At 31.8% G+C, this 23,007-nt stretch overlaps 5 protein-coding genes across 7 annotated transcripts; 4 read left to right on the top strand and 1 right to left on the bottom strand.

The window, feature by feature from the left end:
- The first annotated feature begins 353 nt into the window (after positions 1–353).
- Positions 354–3,330, top strand: LOC108470579 (anamorsin homolog). The gene is made up of 8 exons (XM_017771931.2): positions 354–565; positions 791–935; positions 1,412–1,578; positions 1,648–1,737; positions 2,064–2,223; positions 2,326–2,462; positions 2,791–2,865; positions 3,006–3,330. Exons 1-8 carry the CDS (start codon positions 563–565, stop codon positions 3,042–3,044), a joined length of 816 nt encoding a protein of 271 aa, XP_017627420.1. The 5' UTR covers positions 354–562; the 3' UTR covers positions 3,045–3,330.
- Positions 3,331–3,598: 268 nt separating this feature from the next.
- Positions 3,599–5,264, bottom strand: LOC108471469 (uncharacterized). Its single transcript, XM_017773084.2, has 5 exons — positions 5,205–5,264; positions 5,020–5,088; positions 4,829–4,932; positions 4,587–4,723; positions 3,599–3,890 (listed from the first exon to the last, which is right to left on the bottom strand). Exons 1-5 carry the CDS (start codon positions 5,262–5,264, stop codon positions 3,757–3,759), a joined length of 504 nt encoding a protein of 167 aa, XP_017628573.2. The 3' UTR covers positions 3,599–3,756.
- A 2,237-nt stretch (positions 5,265–7,501) lies between these two features.
- Positions 7,502–8,576, top strand: LOC108473018 (non-specific lipid transfer protein GPI-anchored 15-like). The gene is made up of 3 exons (XM_017774588.2): positions 7,502–7,927; positions 8,038–8,148; positions 8,283–8,576. The coding sequence occupies exons 1-3, from the start codon at positions 7,615–7,617 to the stop codon at positions 8,399–8,401; spliced, it is 543 nt and encodes a 180-aa protein (XP_017630077.1). The 5' UTR covers positions 7,502–7,614; the 3' UTR covers positions 8,402–8,576.
- A 2,984-nt stretch (positions 8,577–11,560) lies between these two features.
- Positions 11,561–12,610, top strand: LOC108472881 (non-specific lipid transfer protein GPI-anchored 5-like). 2 transcript variants are annotated; one of them, XM_017774441.2, is made up of 3 exons: positions 11,561–11,962; positions 12,085–12,135; positions 12,237–12,610. In XM_017774441.2, the coding sequence occupies exons 1-3, from the start codon at positions 11,647–11,649 to the stop codon at positions 12,356–12,358; spliced, it is 489 nt and encodes a 162-aa protein (XP_017629930.1). In that variant the 5' UTR covers positions 11,561–11,646; the 3' UTR covers positions 12,359–12,610. The 2 variants fall into 2 exon arrangements, with proteins under 2 accessions (XP_017629930.1, XP_017629929.1); XM_017774440.2 differs by having other exon boundaries at positions 12,082–12,135.
- A 6,739-nt stretch (positions 12,611–19,349) lies between these two features.
- LOC108471038 (F-box/kelch-repeat protein SKIP30-like) lies at positions 19,350–22,578 on the top strand. 2 transcript variants are annotated; one of them, XM_017772605.2, is made up of 2 exons: positions 19,350–19,704; positions 21,240–22,578. In XM_017772605.2, the coding sequence occupies exon 2, from the start codon at positions 21,311–21,313 to the stop codon at positions 22,346–22,348; it is 1,038 nt and encodes a 345-aa protein (XP_017628094.1). In that variant the 5' UTR covers positions 19,350–19,704; positions 21,240–21,310; the 3' UTR covers positions 22,349–22,578. The 2 variants fall into 2 exon arrangements, with proteins under 2 accessions (XP_017628094.1, XP_017628095.1); XM_017772606.2 differs by lacking the exon at positions 19,350–19,704 and adding an exon at positions 19,715–19,868.
- The last annotated feature ends 429 nt before the right edge of the window (positions 22,579–23,007 follow it).

The following is a 23,007-nucleotide window of genomic DNA, read 5'->3' as shown; positions in this document are numbered from 1 at the left end:
TTCCTATTTCTTTTAGGTTTGCTTTGATCTTATCTCTCTTTTTTTTACAATTTTATAAAATGATTAAATATTAATTTTAATCTCTCTATTATGCCTAAATTTAAGAGTTACCTACTATACTTTAATATCTAATGTAAATTGGCCCTGTATTCTTATAATTTTATTAATTAATTAAAATAGTTAATATCATTAAATTTTAATTAAAATATTATATATAATTTTATAAGTGATATTATAATATATTTTAACCTTGAAATTTAAATTTTATAATTTAATATAAACAAATAATCAACTCAAAATTGGAATAGCGTTGCTGCAAATGCCATGTGGCGAGCAACAGTTTGGTATTTGCATATGCCCGAGTCACACCTGACCAATTGCCCTCCAACCGCCTTTCTCCTTTTTATTAGCCACTGTAAAGGATTAAAATCTGTAATTTTAAAACCAGCTGGGCAAAGTAAAACCACACTGTCAAATCGCACATTCCGGAATCTCAATCCCCGAAAATTCAAGAAATAACTTTTCTAGGAGTCTTTTCATACGATTCTGATCCCTGATCTGCATGGTGAGTATCATTTCATCTCTCTCCCCCTCTGTTTTTTTATTGTAACTAAATTTACTTCATAACTTTTTCCATGGAAATCTTTGATGGTTTGGTTTCTCGTCATATTTGCTCGGAAACTGAAATTTTCTTTGTTTAATTGAACTTTTGAGGATTATGTAACGTATTTGACGGTTCTGGTTGCTGCAATTTTTTCCCTTTAATTTTGAACGCTCTTTGCCTTCATAGGATTTAAGATCGGAGCGGAGCACTGCATTGGTGGTTACTGATGACGCAAGTTATGCCCGTAATGCGCTGGATGCAATTTGGAGTTCTGAGAACGAAGACCCTAAACGCTTGGACCCTCTAATTATCTTTCAAACTTCTTCTTTAGGTATTCTATTTGAATTCTAATAACTTTTTGGTTATTTTTAAGATACATATCTCTTTTTAAGGCTAAAATACAGTAGCACCTACTTCTTTTAGTTGGAGAACCTCGAGGATGAATGCATATTTTAAAAAAGAGTGACAAAAGTAAATATAATTTTAATTGAATATACTTTCATTTGTTATAGTTTTTCGTATACACACATATAATTTTAATTGAATATACTTTCATTTGTTATATTTTTTCATATACACACATATATATATAGTTAAAATTTGATTTTTGATGAATAGAAAATATCTTAATTCACTTTGAAACTAAAATAAATAGTAAAGGCAACAATTATATTTCATCCCTCTTTAGTGAATAGTTTCGACTTTCTCATGCCCTTTTAACTTTCTTCTACTCCAATCTTTTGATGTTTTAGTTGCTGGCTTTATTACTCATGTTTGAACATATGTTTTCTTCTCGGGTTACTTCAGCTCGTCTGTCATTGCAATCATCCTATGTAGACCAGGTCATTTTCTTCACTAGGTCAGTTGAATTCCCGGTTGATGAGTTGTATGCCGAAATCTTTAGAGTTATGACTCCTGGTGGGAAACTGGTGGTTTATCGAAGTTTTCAGATTGAGATAAGTGAAGTAGAGACGGTAAGTGTGTTGTGGTTTTATGAATTTGATGGAATTGTAGTAAAGACAACTTACTAGTGGTTCATGTAGGCATTGTCTGCTTTGGAGCGCAAGTTGCTATTGGCAGGATTTCTAGAAGGGGAACTTTTTCAACTTAAAAAAATTGCTCACACTGTAGGGGTGAGTGCATATTTTATTCACCTTTTTAGGTTTAATACTTCTTACAGGTGCATGCAGCATGTGTATCCAGGGTTTTCTGAGCTAGGTTTCTGATCCCTCCTTGCCTAAGTAAAAAAATCCTTCTTTTCTGATGTTAGTTGATTGATAGATTTATCAATTTTAATTAGTCAATTGTAATTATTTTGTTTTCCTCAATTTGTATGTGTAATGGTCAAATTCTGCTTTAGGCATGTTATCTTAATTTTGTTGTTCATTTCAAATTCAGCTTTATATTACTAATGGGAGTTTTTGATAAAACTAACTATCGAAAACATTGCCTCTATTAGATTAAGGCTAAGAAGCCATCTTGGAAGATTGGATCTTCTTTTGCTATCAAGAAGACCGTGAAAAGTCCATTGAAAATTCAGATGGACGATGACTCAGATCTCATTGATGGAGATTCCCTCTTAACTGAAGAGGATTTGAAGAAACCCCAATTACCTACTGGTAAGATGGCAAGACCTGACAAGACCAATAATTTTTGGTTGTCAATTCTTTAGGAGTAAAATTTTAGGAATATCATATAACATAAATATACTATTTCTTCAGTTGGTGACTGCGAAGTGGGAAGCACAAGGAAAGCCTGCAAGAACTGCACTTGTGGAAGGGCTGAACAGGAGGAGAAAGTACAGAAGCTAGAACTGAGTGCTGATCAGTTGAACAATCCTCAATCAGCTTGTGGCAATGTAAAACTTGTTATATACTCCTCTCTCTGATTTGGTTTGGTTGATTTAAATTGATTTTACAATTATGACAAATTTGTGGTGTTTAGTGGTTACTATCGGAATCTGTCTAATTGATGCTTTTACTTGTTCGGTTTTTGAAATCTGCTTTCTATTCAATCTTTCACTGAAAAGAAAAAAAAAAGAAAAAAAAAAGAAAAAGAAGCAAAGCGTAAAAATTGAAGTCGGACTTTGTACTGCTGCTTTTCTGTATGCTTTGAAACTGTGGAATGTTGACTAATACTTCTTTCCTTTTTGGTAATTTCTCTTTATGCTTTGAACTTGTGAGCAGTGTGGACTAGGTGATGCTTTTCGCTGCAGTACATGCCCATACAAGGGTCTTCCACCATTCAAGCTGGGCGAGAAGGTATGTGTTTTGACTCAGGTTTTCCTTGATTCAGGCACCACACTCTTGTATGCAGACTGTAACTTTTCTCAATGAAATGTTGGCACACCAAATGCTTAAATTTTAGAACAAGTATGACTTAGAATGATTTCTCGATCCAGGTATCTCTGTCAGGGAACTTCCTTGCAGCTGACATTTGAACTCCCAAATGATGGATTTTTGGCCCAAAATTTAATTTTTGGATACCTCAAAACATTAGATACTGGTTTGGTTTAGTGGTTTAATGTGGAAGTTTAAAATTCTACTTCATTTTATAGAACATTTGATGAAAATACATGCAGTTCTTATGTAAGTGTTCAAGTGGATATTTTATTTTTATGGAAACATTCTGAATACTAAACTCAAATCATCCGCACTGTTCCAAAACAGGACGCGTTTCTTGCCAGTGGGTGTTAATGACTAATATAATTATTTTTATCGGTTAAATTTCAAGTTTTTTATTTTATTTTATTTTTCTTTTCTATTTAACTGTCTCAAAATACAATCTTTGCATTATCGCAAGAAATCGTAACGGCATGGTTTTTATTTGTCTTTCACTATACACAACTTTCATATTATTCTGACAGTATATCCTTCTAGTCCTAAATAGCGTTATATCATACGAAATTATTGGTGGCTATAATGATTTATGATTTTACATTGATTAAAAATGAAATCTTAAATATTATAATAATCATAAATAACAAAGAAGACATTTTTCCGCAACATAAAAGCAGGGTAGATTGATTGCAGACATCTCTGCTTCATATACTACAAAATCTTCATCCGTTGCCGGGTGCAAAAAATGAATATAAATGCCTAAACTCCTCGGATGCAATCCAAAAACTTCAATTGCAATATCTGCCAACCCGGTTACAAGTTAGTTGAAGACCCCAATCCATTGGCCACGTCGTTCAATATGTTTATAAGTTCAGGCATGCCCTTCCCAGACTTAGGCTCGTATGTCTTCTCCAGTACAAGATTCATTGGAGTATCCTTGGGACCAGCTGCAACACATAACAGCTGAATTATGTAACATGCAGAACTTGGGCACTGTTATGGCAGCAAAGGAACTCGCATGCAATAACAATTATGGCAGGGTAAGAACACAAACAAAGAAAGCACTGTAGTTTTGCGACCCTATCACATATATACATACAATTACCAAAAGCTATGTAAAATTCGTCGTGTGCACTGATGGGTTTTTCCCCATAATAAACATCTAACAAGTTGTGGAACCAAAAAAAAAACAAAAAAAAAAACAAACAAAAAAACAGATGATATATTTTTCAACTCTTCATTGTCCTTTATAGGTGTTAGTATGTTAACCAGTTCATTATCAATATAAAACTGCATGGCTTACACTTTTCCTTAAAAAGAGCAAATTGAATCCCGGAAAAATACTCCCAAGTGATTCAAGGACTAAATGTTACCCTATAGTTAAACAAGTTTTCAAAGTCTTAACTGGTATTAACAGACTTCTAAGTTAACATCTTACTGAATGGAAAATCAACTCATACTTGTATATTTTTCAGCAACAAGCAGATTTTTATTTTTACTTGTTTTAAAAGAAAGGGAAACGCAGAGATGCTTCTTTTAATGAATTGCTCTTGTTGAATGTGCTGCATACGGTTAAGAGAAAGGGGATAAAAAGACCACATTCCACCTAAAGTGGAGAAAAGCAATAAGCACAAGTAAATTACCAACAGTTGGTCTGGGTGTAGTCCTCATCTTCAAGATCTCAGGGCGGGGAATTATGGAACCAGATGCTCCTATGCCTCTAGACACTCTCACCTTAGTTCCGTCTTCAAGATATTTAACTCCTATCTTACAAGGCTTCCTACATCAATAATATCTTTAATTTGTAAAAAAACAAAAACAAAAAAAGACAATAATAACAACAACAGTTATCTTTCAAATATACAATCAGAATAAAATCCAATACCCAGTAACAGGATCAAGAACTTGAAAATTTGAAGCATGAAAGGGAGCTTCAACAGTGAATATACCACCTTCATGACCTGGTCCTTGCTTTATGTGCTTTTTTACCTGTAAAATAGAAAAAATGAAATGTAAAACAACCCCTCCAAGAAACAGAACAAGAACCGTATTTTAAAATTTGAAGAGAGTCCTGACCAATTTTTCCCTTCGACAATAACACGATTCTGAGAGCGAATAACGCGTTTGATAATGCCAGTTTCCCCTTTATATTTGCCCCTGAATATCATCACCCGCCATTTGATTTACAAGAAATAAAACGTATAATTAATTTTAACTTACTCTAATGCAGAACAGAACTGAATTTTAAATTAGGTGCTTACATTGTCGCCCCTGAGAACTTTCCAATGCCTGATGAGCTTCTCAGCTGCTTTCCAACCCATTTCAATCTTTAATCAAAAGCCTCAGTAAATGCCAAGAAAAGAAGATGGAAATGAATATAAAAGGCAGGAACGGTGGAAAGAATCTAAGAGAGGTACAGCACCGAACTTTTGCCGATGACTTGGATGATCTGGATGGTGCTCGTTCAGTGCCAGGTTTTAGGGTTCTCGCTTATAGCCTATTGGATTATCGGGTTTTCAGTCTGCCCCCATTTCGTTCTTTAAGGGCCGATTTTGTTTTAGCATTGGTTTTTTTTTTAATGAACGGTGAGTTTATTTGTGGTTAGTGTAAAAATAATTGTTAGTTTACGCATGCACCTAATCACCAATTTCAACCCACCCAATGTCAATTCACTATTCACTTGTGCATTTAAAAAATTGAGATATATAATAATATTTTATTATTATAAAGAAGAACGTACATACATAAAAGTTTAAAATTGATCTAAATGGGAAAGAAGTTCAAGTTTGTGTGAGAAAAGATGAAAATTCATTTAATATATCATGTAGTAATGTGGATAATCTAAGTGAAATTTTATTCAACATAAATGAACATAATGAAAGAGTGTTATGTGATCAACTAAAAGTTGTTTTTATCTTGTCTGTAACTTCCTCTGCCCCGCACTTGGCATTGCACTTCACCCCACACATCTCGCTGTTAGTCCCCTCCTCCTTGCATTCGTCATCACACTCCTTGTAACATGACTTGAAACTCTCGTTATCGTCGCCCTCCGCTGCCACCGGACTCACCCTCATTGTTGCTGCCACAACAATGCTCACCAGTATATATACTGCCACCAATTTGTTGGCCATTCTCCCTGCTTTAATCCCTTCTTTTTCAAATGCTATATATTTTGCTTATTTTCTAATAACAGGTGTTGGTATGGCAAGGTACTTGTAGGGGTAGGAAAACCCTTATTTTAGGCAGTGATCCGCAGGATGGGGAAGTTTAGTGATTAATAATAGAGGGGGTGTCGAAATTTATGGTTTCCCATTTCAGTGTCCCGGGGGAGACTTTAGGTGCCAGGGTTCTGTCTATGGTCCAAAGTGTCGATGATATTGCAAGCAGCTGTAGAACCTTCATACCTTCCATGGCTCCAATGAGCGTAGAAGTTTATTAATTGTTAGGTCAACTAAGGGCTTTGGGAGGGTTTCAAGCAATTTGGAGGGGAAAATCAGCTTGAGTTCAACTGCTTCAACTAATTGCCTCATTTTTTTTATGCATATGACGAAATCATGTTCACTGTTTGGCATGTTAGTTGTAACTCTGGGTTTTCATGATTTTTTTTCTTTGTTTAATTATGTAGCTCGGTTGGTTGTAGAGTTGCTTGGACTATGACACGTGTTAATTTGGACAAATGTTGGATATAAACATAACTAATTTTTTAAAGGTTCTTTCATATATTAATTTGCAGTATTATATCATATATTCATATTGAAATATGAATAAAATGTGTGCACATACATGATTTTTTTTTAATTAAATAAAGAAATAATACATCGGCCAATGTTAATAATTTAGTTCAAATACGGAAGAAGAAAATGACTAGTTCACAAATAAAAGGATAAAATTCTTACCAAAGTTTTGCGAATTTGGATTATACCATTTTATATCATGATTTTCATTTTCTCTCCATCCAAATGCTATAGTCAAAAGGTAAGCAGAGAGTTTGATCCCCTAATTAAATGAAACAATAAATTCAAAATAGTTCTTTTAAAATAAAATAAAAAAATTTGCAAGGTAAGTTTATTTCAAGCTCTCAATCTAAGTTTTGAAACTTGGAGTTGTCTAACTCTAAAACAGATTTGACTTCCTTTTATAGTATTTTTGTTAATGAAGGGCTTCTTCAACTCTAAAAAAGAAAATGTAAATTAACCCAAAGGGAAATGCCTTGGTAGTATTAGCTTGGTTTACATTCAAAGAAAATGTAAATTAACCCAAACAGTTGTCTAACCATGTTTTAAATTCAAAGGGAGAAGGGTCAATTTGGATTCATGCCATCATAAGCTATTAACACAACAGAAATCCTTCAGCAAAAAGTAATTGTACTACTACATATATATATATATATATATATATATATATATATTTAATATGTTACTTGTAAGACAAATCAAGAAGCTAGCTAGTTATTGAACAACCCTCAAGTTTAGTAGGAGTTGTTCATCCAAATATACCAATCTTTTTGTCATTTTCCTCCAAGACACTACTATATAATTCCAGTGGCTTCATTATCCTTCTCACTCAAACCCCACATTTAGTAATTTGACTTCCCCTGATTCTTACACACAAGTTCCATCTCTCTCTAGTTTCACAACATTTTAGGCAGAAAAGGATCCATAGCAAGAGGAAATGGCTTCAAGAGGTGTTGAGATGGGTCTAATCCTAGTGCTGATGGCAATGGTATGGGCTGGAGCCAGCGCCCAAAGCTGCACCTCCGCACTCACCAGCCTAGCCCCATGCCTTAACTACATTACAGGAAATTCCTCCACCCCTTCATCTACATGCTGCTCACAGCTGCAGACCGTCGTTCAATCATCACCTCAATGCCTTTGCTCCGTGCTTAATAATGGCGCTTCCTTAGGAATCACTATAAACCAGACCCTGGCCACGCAACTCCCTGGTGCTTGCCGGGTGCAAACTCCACCAATTAGCCAGTGTAACGGTAAGCTCAATTAATTACTTCTCCTTTTTATGCTTGCTTCCTGTACTTATCTACAATAGGGAGTTTTTTTTTTTCTTTTTCTATTAGTAACTTGAATTAAAATTGCCCAGGTGGAACGCCTGGAACTCCATCAGCAGGGTCTCCAACTGGTTCACCATCAGAGTCTTCTGATGATACACCTGAAGGTGCCATTACACCATCAGCATCAAACATTCCTTCAGGTACATATTTAAAATGACCTGGTCACATAAGCTAACCAACAAACCAAAACCATATACATCATAAGAAGTTTTTGAGTTATCAATTACTAGATGATGAAGGGACATATTTTGATGTTATTGCTTAAATTTTGCAGGAACAGGGTCTAAAACTGTTCCATCCGTCGACGAGGGATCATCCGGGGCAAGCATAGAGAAAGGCTCCCTTCATTTGGTTTTCTTCCTTCTCTCCATTGCAGTCGTCGCCAAATTCTGATGAGTTGATCCATGCAGGGAATTGTTGCCCGTTGCCGTGTTGATGATGATTCTTTTTCCCTTGTTTTCCTCATATAAGTCTTGTTTCCGATGTGATTGAATTTGACTGTACCACTTTGTCCGACTTTTAGTCAGAAATTATTGAGGAACTCTTTTTTCTTATTTCTTTCGAATAAGTATGGCTCCCATCCGGTTCAACAACAAGAACAAAAATTTATGTTTGGATTGAAACCAGAAAATAAGGTAAAAGTAAGTAAAACAAAAGAATTATATTGCTTTGATTAGATAGTTAAAATAAATAAACAAAGGAAATCATTCATTATAATGAATTTCAAAATTATAATTTTTCATAAAAATTATTTGTGAAAAACCAAAATGATATTTATTTCTTAAATTATGTTTCCTTTTCTTTTACTGACTTTTTTTTTTCTCCAAATTGGGCCTTTGAGAGAAAGTAAAAAATACTAATTTATGTGGCTTAAATAAAAGGTTTTATACAAACAAAGGAAATGATTTCCCTTGCACTCCTTACTTTTAAGGCTTAATATATAGATTGGCCCCTTAATTTGATAATTTTTCTCATATTTACCCTTAAATTTTTTTTTGTATCATATTTATCCCTAAGGTTGGCATCTGTTACACAAATTGGTCTCTACACTAACACCGTTTTTTTTAAGAATTTTTTGACGTGGACAAGCATGCGACTGAAATATGGAGAAATAAGAGGATGACAAGTGAATTCATCTTTAACCATTCTTATTTTTTTTAAAAACCTTAAATTTTTTAAAAGAATTAAAATTTGTTAAAAATATAAGAAATATATAAATTATAAAACTTCAAAAAAGAAGAAGAATATATATATAAATTGAAAATAGAAGTAACAAATTTAGTTAAAATTTCAAAATAAAATTCAAAAAATATGTTTAAAAATAAAAATAATAAAGTTGGTTAAATTTTTAGAACAATTACAAGAAATTGTACAAATATAAAATTTAAAATTTAAAATTTTTAAATGTCAAAGAAACAAAATTGACCGGTTGACCGGTTGACGTGGTCAACTCTTTGTCAGCCGATCAATGTTGGTCAAGCTCGATTAACTTCGGTCAACGCTCAATCAAATTTTCTTTCTCTTTCATTTTTGTAAATTTTTTAAAAAAATTGACTTTTTGTATATTCTTAAATTTTATTTATCTATATATTTTAGATTTTAAAAAAATATTTTTATTTTTTATTTTTTAAGTTGAATATTTAAAAAGTAAGCTTTTAAATCATAAATTTTAACTTAACTTTTATTTTTATATATTCAATTTTTGAATTTTTATAATTTATAATATCTTTTAAAATTTTAATTTTTTTCTTAATTTTAGGATTTTTTAAATGATTAAAATGAATCCACATGTCCTCCTTATTTTTCCCGGTGTCGCCTCCATACTTGTCTATATCAACAAATTCTTCCAAAACAAACTATGTTACTATAAGGACCAATTTGTGTAACGGATGCCAATCTTAGGGACCAATATGATCCAAAAAAAATTTTAGGGGCCAATGTGAGAAAAGTTGTCAAGTTTAGCTGCCAATCCATATATTAAGCCCTAAAAAAACTAACAGTGTTAACCATAGGGACTAATTTTGTGTAACATATGCCAAGCTGAGAGACCAATGTGATCCAAAAAAAATTAGGGACCAATTTGAAAAAAAATTTATCAAGGGGGGCAATCTATATATTAAGCCTTCTTTTAACATAGGGGAAGTCGAAAATCGAAACTTTCTAAACAATGAAAAGTTTGCAGATAGCGTTTTCGTTCAAATGTTAAAGAAAAGGATTAAATCCAAAATTGACCCTCAAATTATATCAATTTTTGCATTTAGATATCTAAATGGTTTTTTTTTGTCAAAAGTAATATCTATTTATCAATTTCGTCTCATCTTATCCCAAAACACAATATCATCCAATAAAAATGTGACATGTAGTATGTTTGTATTGGACATTAAACATTTTATAGGTAAAATGAGATGAAATTAATAAGGGTAAATTACATTAGTAATCATCCAACTATTAATAAATTTATTTGTTTAATCACTTAATTATTTAATTTTATCTTTTTAGTTATCAACTGACTAATCATGTCGAAACTTAAAACTAAAATTATTTATTGCATAAAATTTTTATCCACTTTTAGTTTTTCTAATTCGTTTTTAAACAACCTAAACTTCTCCAGTTTATTGTGTATTTCCATTTTATACTAAATAATTATAGCAATTCAATAAAATTGAAAAATATTAATAACTTTGAATTGTATCGATAAATGAGATATTGATAATCATAAGTTCTCGAGTTTTCAAATTTTTTTATTTTTTGACTTTTCCTCATGTTAATTTTGTTATGTTTGTATTTTATAATAATATTTATGGGTAATAATAATATATTATCTTAATAGTCAAATTGTTAGAGCCTAAAATTATAATTAGTTGTAATTAATTTTATTATAAAGGCATAATTTTATATGTAAAGTTTTTTTTTATAAAGATATAACTTTTATATATAATATTATTTATATGAAAGTGTGTTTTACCGATATTTAAAGGCATATCTATTTGTTATTTGTATAAAGAACTTTAGTATTTAATTATTTTGAAGATTTTATTATATCTCGAGGCATATTAAAATATGAAATAACAATAAAAAAAGAAAATAACATAACATAACATAAATATATATATATATATACACATGTTATTCTCAATCAGTAAGTGAATAAAAACTCAATTTTCTCAAATTTTACTTATCTAATCTAAATTAAAAGATATATCCAAACTATCTTTACTTTACAAACATTTTTATGTATCCAATTATATTTTTCCTTAACACTTTATGCCCTTTGGATAAAAAAATATACTGATATCATCAACACCTTGCCTTTGAAAAAGTAGTTGGTATAACGTATAAAGGCCTTCGCCACTTTTAACGTAAGCATCAAAATAATTGAGAGCACACCTTGGACGGACTTAATTAAAAATTATTATTATGCCATGTTCCATAGTTGAAGTTGTTTACCAAAGAATCTGTTATACGAAAGTAGGCAAAAGTTGGTGAACAAACATAAAGCCACAGCTGCCTGCCTTCTATCACTTCCCCTTTATAAAACCACACCTCCTTGTCTTCTCCCCCACAAAGCCACATACATCACACTTGATTTACTCGAATTGAAAATACAAATCCTACAACAAGCAATAGCAGCTACAACCATGAAGGGATCAGCAATGGTTGCAATGCTTTTTATAATCGCAACAAATTTATGGACAGGATCTATGGCACAATCAAGTTGCACCAATGTTCTCATCAGCATGTCTCCCTGCCTGGATTACATACAAGGGAACTCTTCGAAACCCTCTTCTTCGTGCTGCTCGCAGCTTGCTAATGTTGTGAGGTCAAACCCTCAGTGCCTCTGCCAGGTCCTCAACGGTGGTGCTTCATCACTTGGTGTCAGTGTTAATCAGACTCAGGCAATGGCTCTCCCAACAGCTTGCAATGTTAAAACTCCCCCTGCTAGCCAGTGCAATGGTAACCAAATCAATTAACCTTTTTTTCTTTTCTTCTTCTCTGATGTTGTTATTATTCAGCTTTTGAATTCAATATCTAATTTATTGATTTTATGTTTATATATATATATATATATATAGCAGCATCTTCTCCCTCTGGCTCTCCATCAGGAACATCAAATTCTCCTTCATCTGGTACAATTTACAAGAGCTAATTGTTATTTTAATTAACTTGGTATCCTATAGAACAATTAGCATTAACTAATTAGACTAATAATACGTTCATGTTGGTACAGGTGGTGGTGGTTCAAAGAGTAATGTTCCAACAACAGACGATAGCACATCAGCAGGGAACACCACGAAGCAGTCATTTTCAGTGGTCTGCCTCTTCTTCTTGCTCTTCATCGCCTTGGCTTAGGCTTCAAGCTTGATCTCCATCTGAGCATGTTTCGCCTTTTGTGGATCCTCTCTCATCTATTTCTACTTTTTTGTTTTTTTTTGTTTTTTTTTTCAATGTGTTATTAAATCATCGGGAGGGAGTGAATAGTTTCTTTGAGGTTTGTATTTTACATCATATGTGGTTTTCTTTTCTTCAGATTTTAATAATTTCATAAATAAAAAAGCAGCATAATATATCATTATTATTTTTATATACATTCAACATATATCATTATTGGTCGCATGAAATTGAAATCATAATGTCAATTTACATCTCTAACTTCAAAAGAAAAGAAAAGAAATACCAGTTATTACATTCGTTAAATGGTATCATTTTATTTGTTAAGTTTATAATATATTATATAATTTAATACACATAAAAATTAAATTTATAATAAAATATTATATTATAATATAAATATACTATAATGGGTTAAGAGTTTAGTAAGACAGATTCCTAAGGTCACTAGTATTGACGTTGAATAGTGAACACTTAGGGATGAATTACATCTTGCTAAATCTTTAAATATCATGAAATTAGAAATTGAAACCCATAGCAACTGCTGTAATTAATTTTATTAAAACCTATATCATCTCTAATTAATTTTTTTGTCTATTTTGATTCTTGCTTGTATAATACTTTTCAAGTTTTTTCAATCAACACCTTTAAAGTACATATTTAAATAAAGCTATTATGGAAGACATAACTTGGTTAGGAAGCAATTGTAACGTCCCCTACCCGAGACCGTCACCAGAGTCGAGCAGGAGACATTACAAAACTTATCTTGGCACTTAAACAGTTTTCGTAGTACACTATCCATCTGCGTCACGGTTGTTAAAAAAAATCATATCTCGAGTTACGAAACTCGAAATCTAATTCTGTAAATTTTTCCTGAAACTAGACTCATATATCTACTTACTAATTTTTTTTAGAATTTTTGGTCAGGCCAATTAGTACAGTTTATTAGAAAAAATCTCCCCTGTTTCAGGGTTCGGCTACTCTGACCCTTGTGCACTACGAATCAAATTTCTTCCTGTACAGAAATCCAATGACTAAGCCATTTGTTTCAATTAAAAATAGACTCAATAAGGAATCCATACATATAAAGTGTGAGTCCTAATTCTTAATATACAATTTATGGTGAATTTCTAAAGTCAGAATAGGGAATCCAAAAATTGTTCTAACCCTGTTTCACCAAAACATAAATATCTCATAAAATACAACTCTTTTACCTATTTTATTTCTTCCATATTAAAATAGATTCATTAAGCTTCAATTACAAATTTTATTCATTATCTAATTCACTTTATACTATTTTTTGTATATTTTCAAAGTCGATACTGTCCAAATCTGTTTTAGTATAAAATGTTGATAACTAAGTTTATAACATCTTCATTTCTTCTCTCTACAATATTTACCAACACTTCCTCTTATTACTCTTCACTAACATATCAAAACATACCATACTTAAGGTTTTGGTAACATTTACAAAACATACCCAAAATATCACTTAACAACTTAGATACTTTCAAAATGACCAAAAGACATCCTAGGTACAATGCCATTTTCCAAAAAGATAGAAACTTCACCAATTTGAGTTTGGGGATCGGCTTATCTTTGAGTCCTTATACTTTAGTACCTAGCTGCAGACGAAACAAACCGTCACGAGAATACTCTCGTGGTATTTCTATAAACAATAGCTTAATCAACTTTAAAACATGGTAATTCAAACACATTATTGCTATTATTCAATATCAATCAGACTTTAATAACCTTTACTTTATTTACCCTTATTAACATAACTCGGACAATCGACGGATACACAGATCCAACCCACACTCGGGATAAGCACATAGTGTTTCATCGAAATAAATCCGAACTTTAACATTATAGTACACAAAGTACTTCATCGAACAAATCCAAACTTTAATGAAGAGTCGACACATAGTGTCTCATCGACTCAATGTCGAATATCCCAATACTTCCCATTCCTATGACATGTCAACTATATCCGACTAGCCCGACACTCGTTAATAGGGTATTCAAAATCACATTCATTTCAATATGGTAAAAATACTTACCTCATTCACATTTTCATACAATATAAATATCAAATATAGCAATAACGATTAAGCTCGGTTTATAGAAATACAAACCACTATTTATCGAATTTAATCGATATCTTCGTTCACTTTCTCTTTTCCCTTCTTTGATGAAGTATCCGGTGCTACGTTTGCTACTAACAATCATACAATTAAAAATCATCAATATATTAATTCATAAAACACATTTTCACTTTCTACCAAACTTTTACAAAAATTCCAATTTCGTCCTTTTTCCATTACTAATCATTTTTTCTTTAACTTAAGCTTCATATTCTCTTTTAATCAACTCATTAACAATTTCTAACTCATAAAATTCATTATAAAATATAAATTTTGAGCTCTATTCAACTTATTCCCTATTTAAACCTAACTTAGAAATTCCTTTAACTAATCACTTCTAACTTCAATTTCTATCAATTTAACCCATAAAACCTCAATTTATTCAACTAAATCACTATCTAAAAATTCTCTATTTTTCTTCATTTTAACCTCATACATGTAGAACTTTGAATTAGGCATCCATAAACATAAAAATCATAAGAAAATGAGCTAAAACAACTTACCAATCAAACTTTAGTGCCTTAATCCTCAAATTCCCCTTTTTTATTTATTTATTTATTTCTTTTTTCTTTCACATTTGCTCTCTGTTAGTCTTTCTATCTTCTTTTCTATTTTATCAATTTTACTTATTATACTATTATTAACCTATAATAAATATAAAACTAACATGTGTAATAGCTATAACATAAAATATCTTATAGCTATTACACATATATACCAACTATTACACACGTTATTCAATATTAACACACACATGGCACTTAGGGTCTAATTACTAGATTAGTCCCTTTTACTTCTTTAATCTATAATTAAACTTTTATTCCTTATGCAATTTAGCCCTTTAAACTAAATTCAAGCTACTTCACTTAATTAGACACTAAATAACCATTCAACTATAATTCATAAATATTTCTAATAAATATTCATGAATAAATTTCACGGAAACAGTACTCAAGACTCAATTTCCGATACCGGAACTTTCAGTTCATTATAATTCTCTCCCCCTTAATAAATTTCGTCCTCGAAATTTACCTGAAAAGAGATGGGGGTATTGAGATCTCATCGTTTCTTCCAGTTCCCACGTATCTTCTTCAACACTGTGACTTCGCCATAGCACTTTTACTAAAGGAATACGTTTATTACGTAATTCTTTTACCTCTCGTGCTAGAATCTCAACTGGTTCTTCTTCATACGATAAGTCAGGTCGAATCTCTATATTCTCGGTTGTAATAACATGTGAAATATCCAATCGATATCTTCTTAGCATAGAAACATGGAAGACATTGTGCATTTTCTGTAGTTTAGGAGGTAAGGCCAATCGATATGCTACTGGTCCAATTCTCTCAATAACTTCGTAAGGCCTAATAAAACGAGGACTTAATTTTCCTTTTTGACCAAATCTTAGAATTTTCTTCCAAGGTGAAACCTTTAAAAATACTTTATCCCCGACTGAGTATTCAATATCCCGTCGTTTCAAATCTGCATACGATTTCTGTCTATCAAAAGCAGTTTCCAATCTTTCCTGAATTTTCTTAACTGTACTTTTCGTTTCTTGAACCAATTCAGGTCCAATCATCTTCTTCTCATTCAGCTCTCTACAATATTTACCAACACTTCCTCTTATTACTCTTCACTAACATATCAAAACATACCATACTTAAGGTTTTGGTAACATTTACAAAACATACCCAAAATATCACTTAACAACTTAGATACTTTCAAAATGACCAAAAGACATTCTAGGTACAATGCCATTTTCCAAAAAGATAGAAACTTCACCAATTTGAGTTTGGGGATCGGCTTGTATCTTGAGTCCTTATACTTTCAGATTTAGCTAGCACAAGACGGAAACAAACCGTGACGCGAGAATACTCTCAATGGTATTTCTATAAACAATAGCTTAATCAACTTTAAAACATGGTAATTCAAACACATTATTGCTATTATTCAATATCAATCAGTACTTTAATAACCTTTACTTTATTTACCCTTATTAACACAACTCGGACACGACGGATACACGGATCCAACCCACACTCGGATAAGCACATAGTGCTTCATCGAATAAATCCGAACTTTAACATTATAGTACACAAAGTACTTCATCGAACAAATTGAAACTTTAACGAAGAGTCGACACATAGTATCTCATCGACTCAATGTCGAATATCCCAATACTTCCAATTCCTATGACATGTCAACTATATCCGACTAGCCCGACAATCATTAATAAGGTATTCAAAATCACATTCATTTCAATATGGTAAAAATACTTACCTCATTCACATTTTCATACAATATAAATATCAAATATAGCAATAACGATTAAGCTCGGTTTATAGAAATACAAACTACTATTTATCGAATTTAATCGATATCTTCGTTCACTTTCTCTTGTCCTTCTTTGATGACGATCCGATGCTACGTTTGCTACTAACAATCATACAATTAAAATCATCAATATATTAATTCATAAAACACATTTTCACTTTCTACCAAACTTTTACAAAATTCCAATTTCGTCTTTTTCCATTACTAATCTTTTTTCTTTAACTTAAGCTTCATATTCTCTTTAATCAACTCATTAACAATTTCTAACTCATAAAATTCATTATAAAATATAAATTTTGAGCTCTATTCAACTTAGTCCCTATTTAAACCTAACTTAGAAATTCCTTTAACTAATCACTTCTAACTTCAATTTCTATCAATTTAACCCATAAAACCTCAATTTATTCAACTAAATCAATATCTAAAATTCTCTATTTATCTTCATTTTAACCTCATACATGTAGAACTTTAAATTAGGCATCCATAAACATAAAAATCATAAGAAAATGAGCTAAAACAACTTATCAATCAAACTTTAGGGCCTTAATCCTCAAATTTCCCTTATTTATTTATTTATTTCTTTCTTCGTTCTTTCACGTTTGCTCTCTGTTAGTCTTTCTATCTTCTTTTTCTATTTTATCAATTTTACTTATTATACTATTATTAACCTATAATAAATATAAAACTAACATGTGTAATAGCTATAACATAAAATATCTTATCGCTATTACACATATATACCAACTATTACACACGTTATTCAATATTAACACACACATGGCACTTAGGGTCTAATTACTAGATTAGTCCCTTTTACTTCTTTAATCTATAATTCAACTTTTATTCCTTATGCAATTTAGCCCTTTAAACTAAATTCAAGCTACTTCACTTAATTAAACACTAAATAACCATTCAACTATAATTCATAAATATTTCTAATAAATATTCATGAATAAATTTCACGGAAACAGTACTCAAGACTCAATTTCCGATATCGTAACTTTCGGTTCATTACAGCAATTATCTGTTAAGGGCTTAAAATCGAAATTTTTTCATTCTGTTATGAATATCTTATTAAGTGGATGTCTATCATAATCAAGATAAAGTTTTGATGTACTTTAAATTCTAATAGTTATTAGAATTAGATCTCTACTTCTTTTATACTTCTTATGCCTATAAATAGAGACTCGATGAAACATTTTAATCACCCTTTAATTAATAAAGCACGTTCTATGTTGCTTTCATATTTTCTTTATTTTTTATTTTCCTATCTCTTTATTTTATAACACATTTATATTTTTAGAAAATTTTAAATTAGTAAAGATAAAATTATACTTTGACCTTCTTAAAATGATAAAATTTGATTTAATTTTTAAAAATTACAAAAATATAAGGTATTCAAATGGTAAAATTATATTTTTACTATCGTAAAATTACAATTTAATTTCGTCTCCCCTAAAATAATTTTTTGGCTTTGCCCCTGTTAGATTTTATCTTTATGTTATTTATAATAATCCTCCATATTATATTACTAACACTTTTTGGATTGCCACATCTATACCTGTCCATGGGCTGGGTCAGGTCACCTGAAAAGTGAGAGGATTTGGGTAAAAATATAGGCTCGAAAAATGAGCTTCGGGAAAAAATGAGACCCATTTAGAAAACGTGTCGAGCCTTAGGTAAGGCTTTTTTGGGCTTGGCCCGGTTGAATAAGCAAAAGAAATGCTATTTTTTAAAATTGCTTTCTTGCTTCTTTTTTTTTCATTTTGTTGCTATTTTCTTGTTATTTTTCACTATTTTGCTACCATTTCACTATTACGTTGCTACTATTTTGTTGTTGTTTGGATATTATGTAACTCTTATTTTATTTTTAATTTTATTACTATTTTAGAGTCATTTGCTTGTTAAATTGTACCTATCTTAGTGTTATTTAAGTTTACATATTATTTTTAATTTATTGAGAAATATTTATTTTAATATTTTAGTAATCTTGATGTATTATATATTTTAAAAAATTTAAATATAAAAATTAATATAGGTGAGCCGGGCTCAAGTTTTATTATTTTATCCGAATTGAATTTAGACAAAATTTTAAACCTATTTTTTTGAGTTGGGCCCAGACCTAGCAAATAGGCTTAAAATTTTAGTTGAACCTGACTCAACTTATAGACACCTCTAACTACATCCTATTATATATAATTTTTTATGAATGAACCTTTTGGGAAAAAAAAATTTCAAAAATTAAATAAATAAAAAATTAGAAGAAAAACAAATTTTGATCTAATTCTCGAGCACGTTAACGAAAACGAAAAGAAAAGAAAACTGGGAGCCAAGAAAAAAGAAACACGTGACATGAATAAGGAGTAGGACCCAACTCGATATAATTGCATTGCGGAGTAGAGTAGTGAAAAATGTGGGAGTTGTTATGGTCGTAAAATTGGATTGTAAACAGTGGTCTACTAAATTAGGAAATGTTGTTTTAATATGAAAAGAATCCCTTTCTTCTCTTAATGTAATAATGTAAACATAACCCTCAAGTTTTGAGATAGAAAGAGTCAAGGAAGACACAAATTTGGGAGTAAATAAAAATGGCATATCCCAAGTGGAATATCCACTTCACTTTCCACAGTTTGGTTTTAGAACAATAAAAAATCAGAACCAAATAAATAAATTAAAAAATATTTTACTAAATGTATTTGTAACATGGGCGTTTCCTTCCTTAGCTGTGAAAAGTCTCTCTTGCTTTCTCTCCCTCCCTCGAATATCTTCTCTTCGCAGGCAAACAAACAGAGCTCAATTTCTTTTCTTATTCCGAGTCTTGGTTATCAGGTAAGGCATCTTCTCTTTTCTCCATCTCAGAAGCTTTAGAATAACCGCCTTTTCTTTTCTTTAATTCAGAATCTTGATTTTATTTCGAAACTATTCCAATTCCCTTTCTTTTCTTTTTAATGATGATTTACAACTGGGTTTTTTGTGAAACTGAAGGAACGATGGTGGGTGTATTCTTTTTCTTATGCTGAAATTTTAGGGTTTTGTTCTCAATTTCACGAATTTCTTTGATTTATCATTGTGTTTCTGGGTTTTGGATTAACAAGTTGATAAAGTGAACTAAGCGTGTCTGTGATGGCTAAATTCAATCGGTTTGGGGAAATGAAATACATTCTGGTACCACGTTTCTTTGAACATGTGCTTGATATTCAGGTTAGAGTCAGGAATTTTGTTCTGTGGGTCAATGAGTTAATGCTATAGCTGGAAATTTTAGATCTATGTGTAGATTGTCTAAATCAGTTTTTATATGATTTTACTATGAATATTGCTAAATGTACAAGCATATTTCTAATTTTCATAACAATTTAGTATTTGTATAAGGACAAAATAACTAAATCACTCAATTCGGTAACTTAACTCACCTAACATCCTAATAAACATTCAATTCATCCAAAATTTAATTGCAATTAAATTATAAAATAACTAGATTACTATACTGTAAACAATTCAATTCATCTAATAATCCAACATGCACCTACCATTTGATATCAGATATTGAATCATGTCATTTAATACAAACAAACTTAAGTAAAAGTAATAGAAAATCTAACATTCAATTCTTCCGGAGCTATTTATTCCCAAACTGGAATTGTTTGTGCCATGAATGGAATTTTCCCCACAAAGTAACTTCATTGATTGTATCTTACTGTTGTTGCTGAAGATTATTTGTTGTGTTTGATGAAAAAGCATGTTGTCTAGAATGTCTTATGTTTGCCTATTTGTTTCTTATTTGCTTGTTACAAATGCAGTAGTCTCAAGCATGGAAAATGAAATCTTAGAAGTTAATTCCATGCTATTTTATCATAGTTTATGTGCATACGATTTCAGTCACCACCCTTGTGTACTTTTAGGTTTATCAGCTGGTTTATCCTTCAGTGTTTTATACCTTGTTTGCAAACATGTTGCAAGAACCGCAGTCTCAACTGAAGTCTTAGATGTTAATTATATGTTTTGTTTTTTATCTTATTAATAAATAGGTCAAGTGCAGATGATTTCCATTAAGGTTCATTTGTGTTTTTGGTTCATCAGTTGGTTTGTCCTCCCCATCTTTTACCACCAAGCCCTTCTGCCACATCAGGCACTTGAAAATTGTTAATGGGATGATTTCTTGCAGTTGAACTCTTGAAAAAAATTTACCAATAAACTATCTCTAATAGTGTTGTTTCAATGCCCCTTTGGTCATTAGTTTTCAGAGCTAGTTATTTCATTTAAGATAGCGAAAGCACTTCAATGTTTTGTTTGTGAACTATGTTGGTTAGAAAAATTCCAAACTATTGATTTGGTTCTTACCTACAAGTCCATATATTCTTTTTCAGATTGCATGTTTCACTGGAGTGATTGACATAGCAAAAGTTTGTTAGGAAGAATCAATGAAACCTTGGTTAGCATGTCTGGATTAATTGAAGGTCTTCCAGATGCTGTTGCCCTTAGGTGCCTAGCACGGGTTCCCTTCTACCTATATCCTAAGTTGGAGATTGTTTCTCATTCCTGGAGAGCTGCCATTCGAAGCCCCGAGCTGTTTAAAGCTCGACAGGAAATTGGCTCAACAGAGGAACTTCTATGCGTGTGTGCCTTTGATCCGGAGAATTTATGGCAGATGTATGATCCTTTACGTGATCTTTGGATTACTCTTCCTGTCCTTCCCTCAAAGGTCAGGCACCTTGCTCACTTTGGTGTGGTCTCTACTGGTGGGAAGCTGTTTGTGCTTGGTGGTGGAAGTGAGGATGTCGACCCTTTGACTGGTGACCAAGATGGGAGTTTTGCAACTAATGAAGTTTGGTCATACGACCCTGTGGTGCGTCGGTGGGCTCAACGTGCATCCATGATCTTACCTCGTGCTATGTTTGCATGTTGTGTGTTGAAAGGAAAGATCATCGTTGCTGGAGGTTTCACCAGCTGCAGAAAATCTATATCTCAAGCAGAAATGTATGATCATGAGAAGGATGTGTGGATTCCGATACCTGATCTCCACTGCACCCACAATTCAGCATGCACAGGGTTAGTTATTGGAGGAAAGGTGCATGTGTTGCACAAGGGATTATCTAAAGTGCAAGTCCTGGACAACGTGTGCTCTGGGTGGACAGTGGAGGATTACGGTTGGCTCCAGGGTCCAATGGCAGTTGTACAGGGAGCCCTATATGTGATGAGCCATGGACTTATTTTCAAGCAAGAAAAGGAAGTGAGAAAGGTCGTAACCTCTTCTTCAGAGTTTCGCAGGAGAATCGGGTTTGCAATGACAGGAGTGAGAGATGAAATTTACGTGATCGGAGGGGTAATTGGCCCGGATCGATTTAATTGGGATATCAAACCCATGTCTGATGTTGATATCTTGACAGTTGGGGGTGATAGACCTACATGGCGTCAGGCTGCTCCAATGACAATGTGCCGAGGAACAATTTTTGGTTGTACACAGCTAAGAATTTAGATCTCAGCTCTTCTCTCTTTTCTGTTCTTTTTTTTTTTTTGGTTTTAATTTTATTTATTTTTATCTTTAATAGTTGGCTGGTTTCATTTTAAGAAGTGTACTGTTGTTGAGGCATTGAGTTCCCTCCTATTGGAGATGACAAATGATATTTTCTCTTTTACTCCTTATGGCTACTTTATTTTCTATATACATACATACATACATATATATATATATATAGTTTGATGAAACTAGAACTTTAGTCTCGCTAACCATTTGGTCTTGGGTTATTTTTTGTTTTAAATTTGTGTAAGACAGCTTAATTTTCGTAAAAGTGTGAATTTTTAAAAAAAAAATTATCTAAAGCATCGAAATATAGCGGAAGCAAACTTGAAATGAAAATAGAAAAGCTAAAAGAAAATAAGCGCACACGAAATGTTTGACCAAAATTGTAACACTTCTAACCCGTATTTGCCATCAAAATAGGGTTTCGGAGCATTACTAGAATTTACAGATCACTTAAAAAATTTCAATTAAATACTTACCGATTCAATGCATCATATAAATAAATATATTACCATTCAATCAACAGCTTGACACTTGTTAAGCATCAAACAGCAGCATTGTTAGTATACTAGTACATATTTCAAATAAATTCAACATTGATATACTTATTTTCT

Source organism: Gossypium arboreum, chromosome 11 (genome assembly GCF_025698485.1).
Source record: "Gossypium arboreum isolate Shixiya-1 chromosome 11, ASM2569848v2, whole genome shotgun sequence".
In the NCBI taxonomy this organism is placed as follows: Eukaryota; Viridiplantae; Streptophyta; class Magnoliopsida; order Malvales; family Malvaceae; genus Gossypium; species Gossypium arboreum.
Note: the sequence above shows the minus strand (reverse complement) of the source record. Positions and strands in the feature narration are given on the sequence as shown.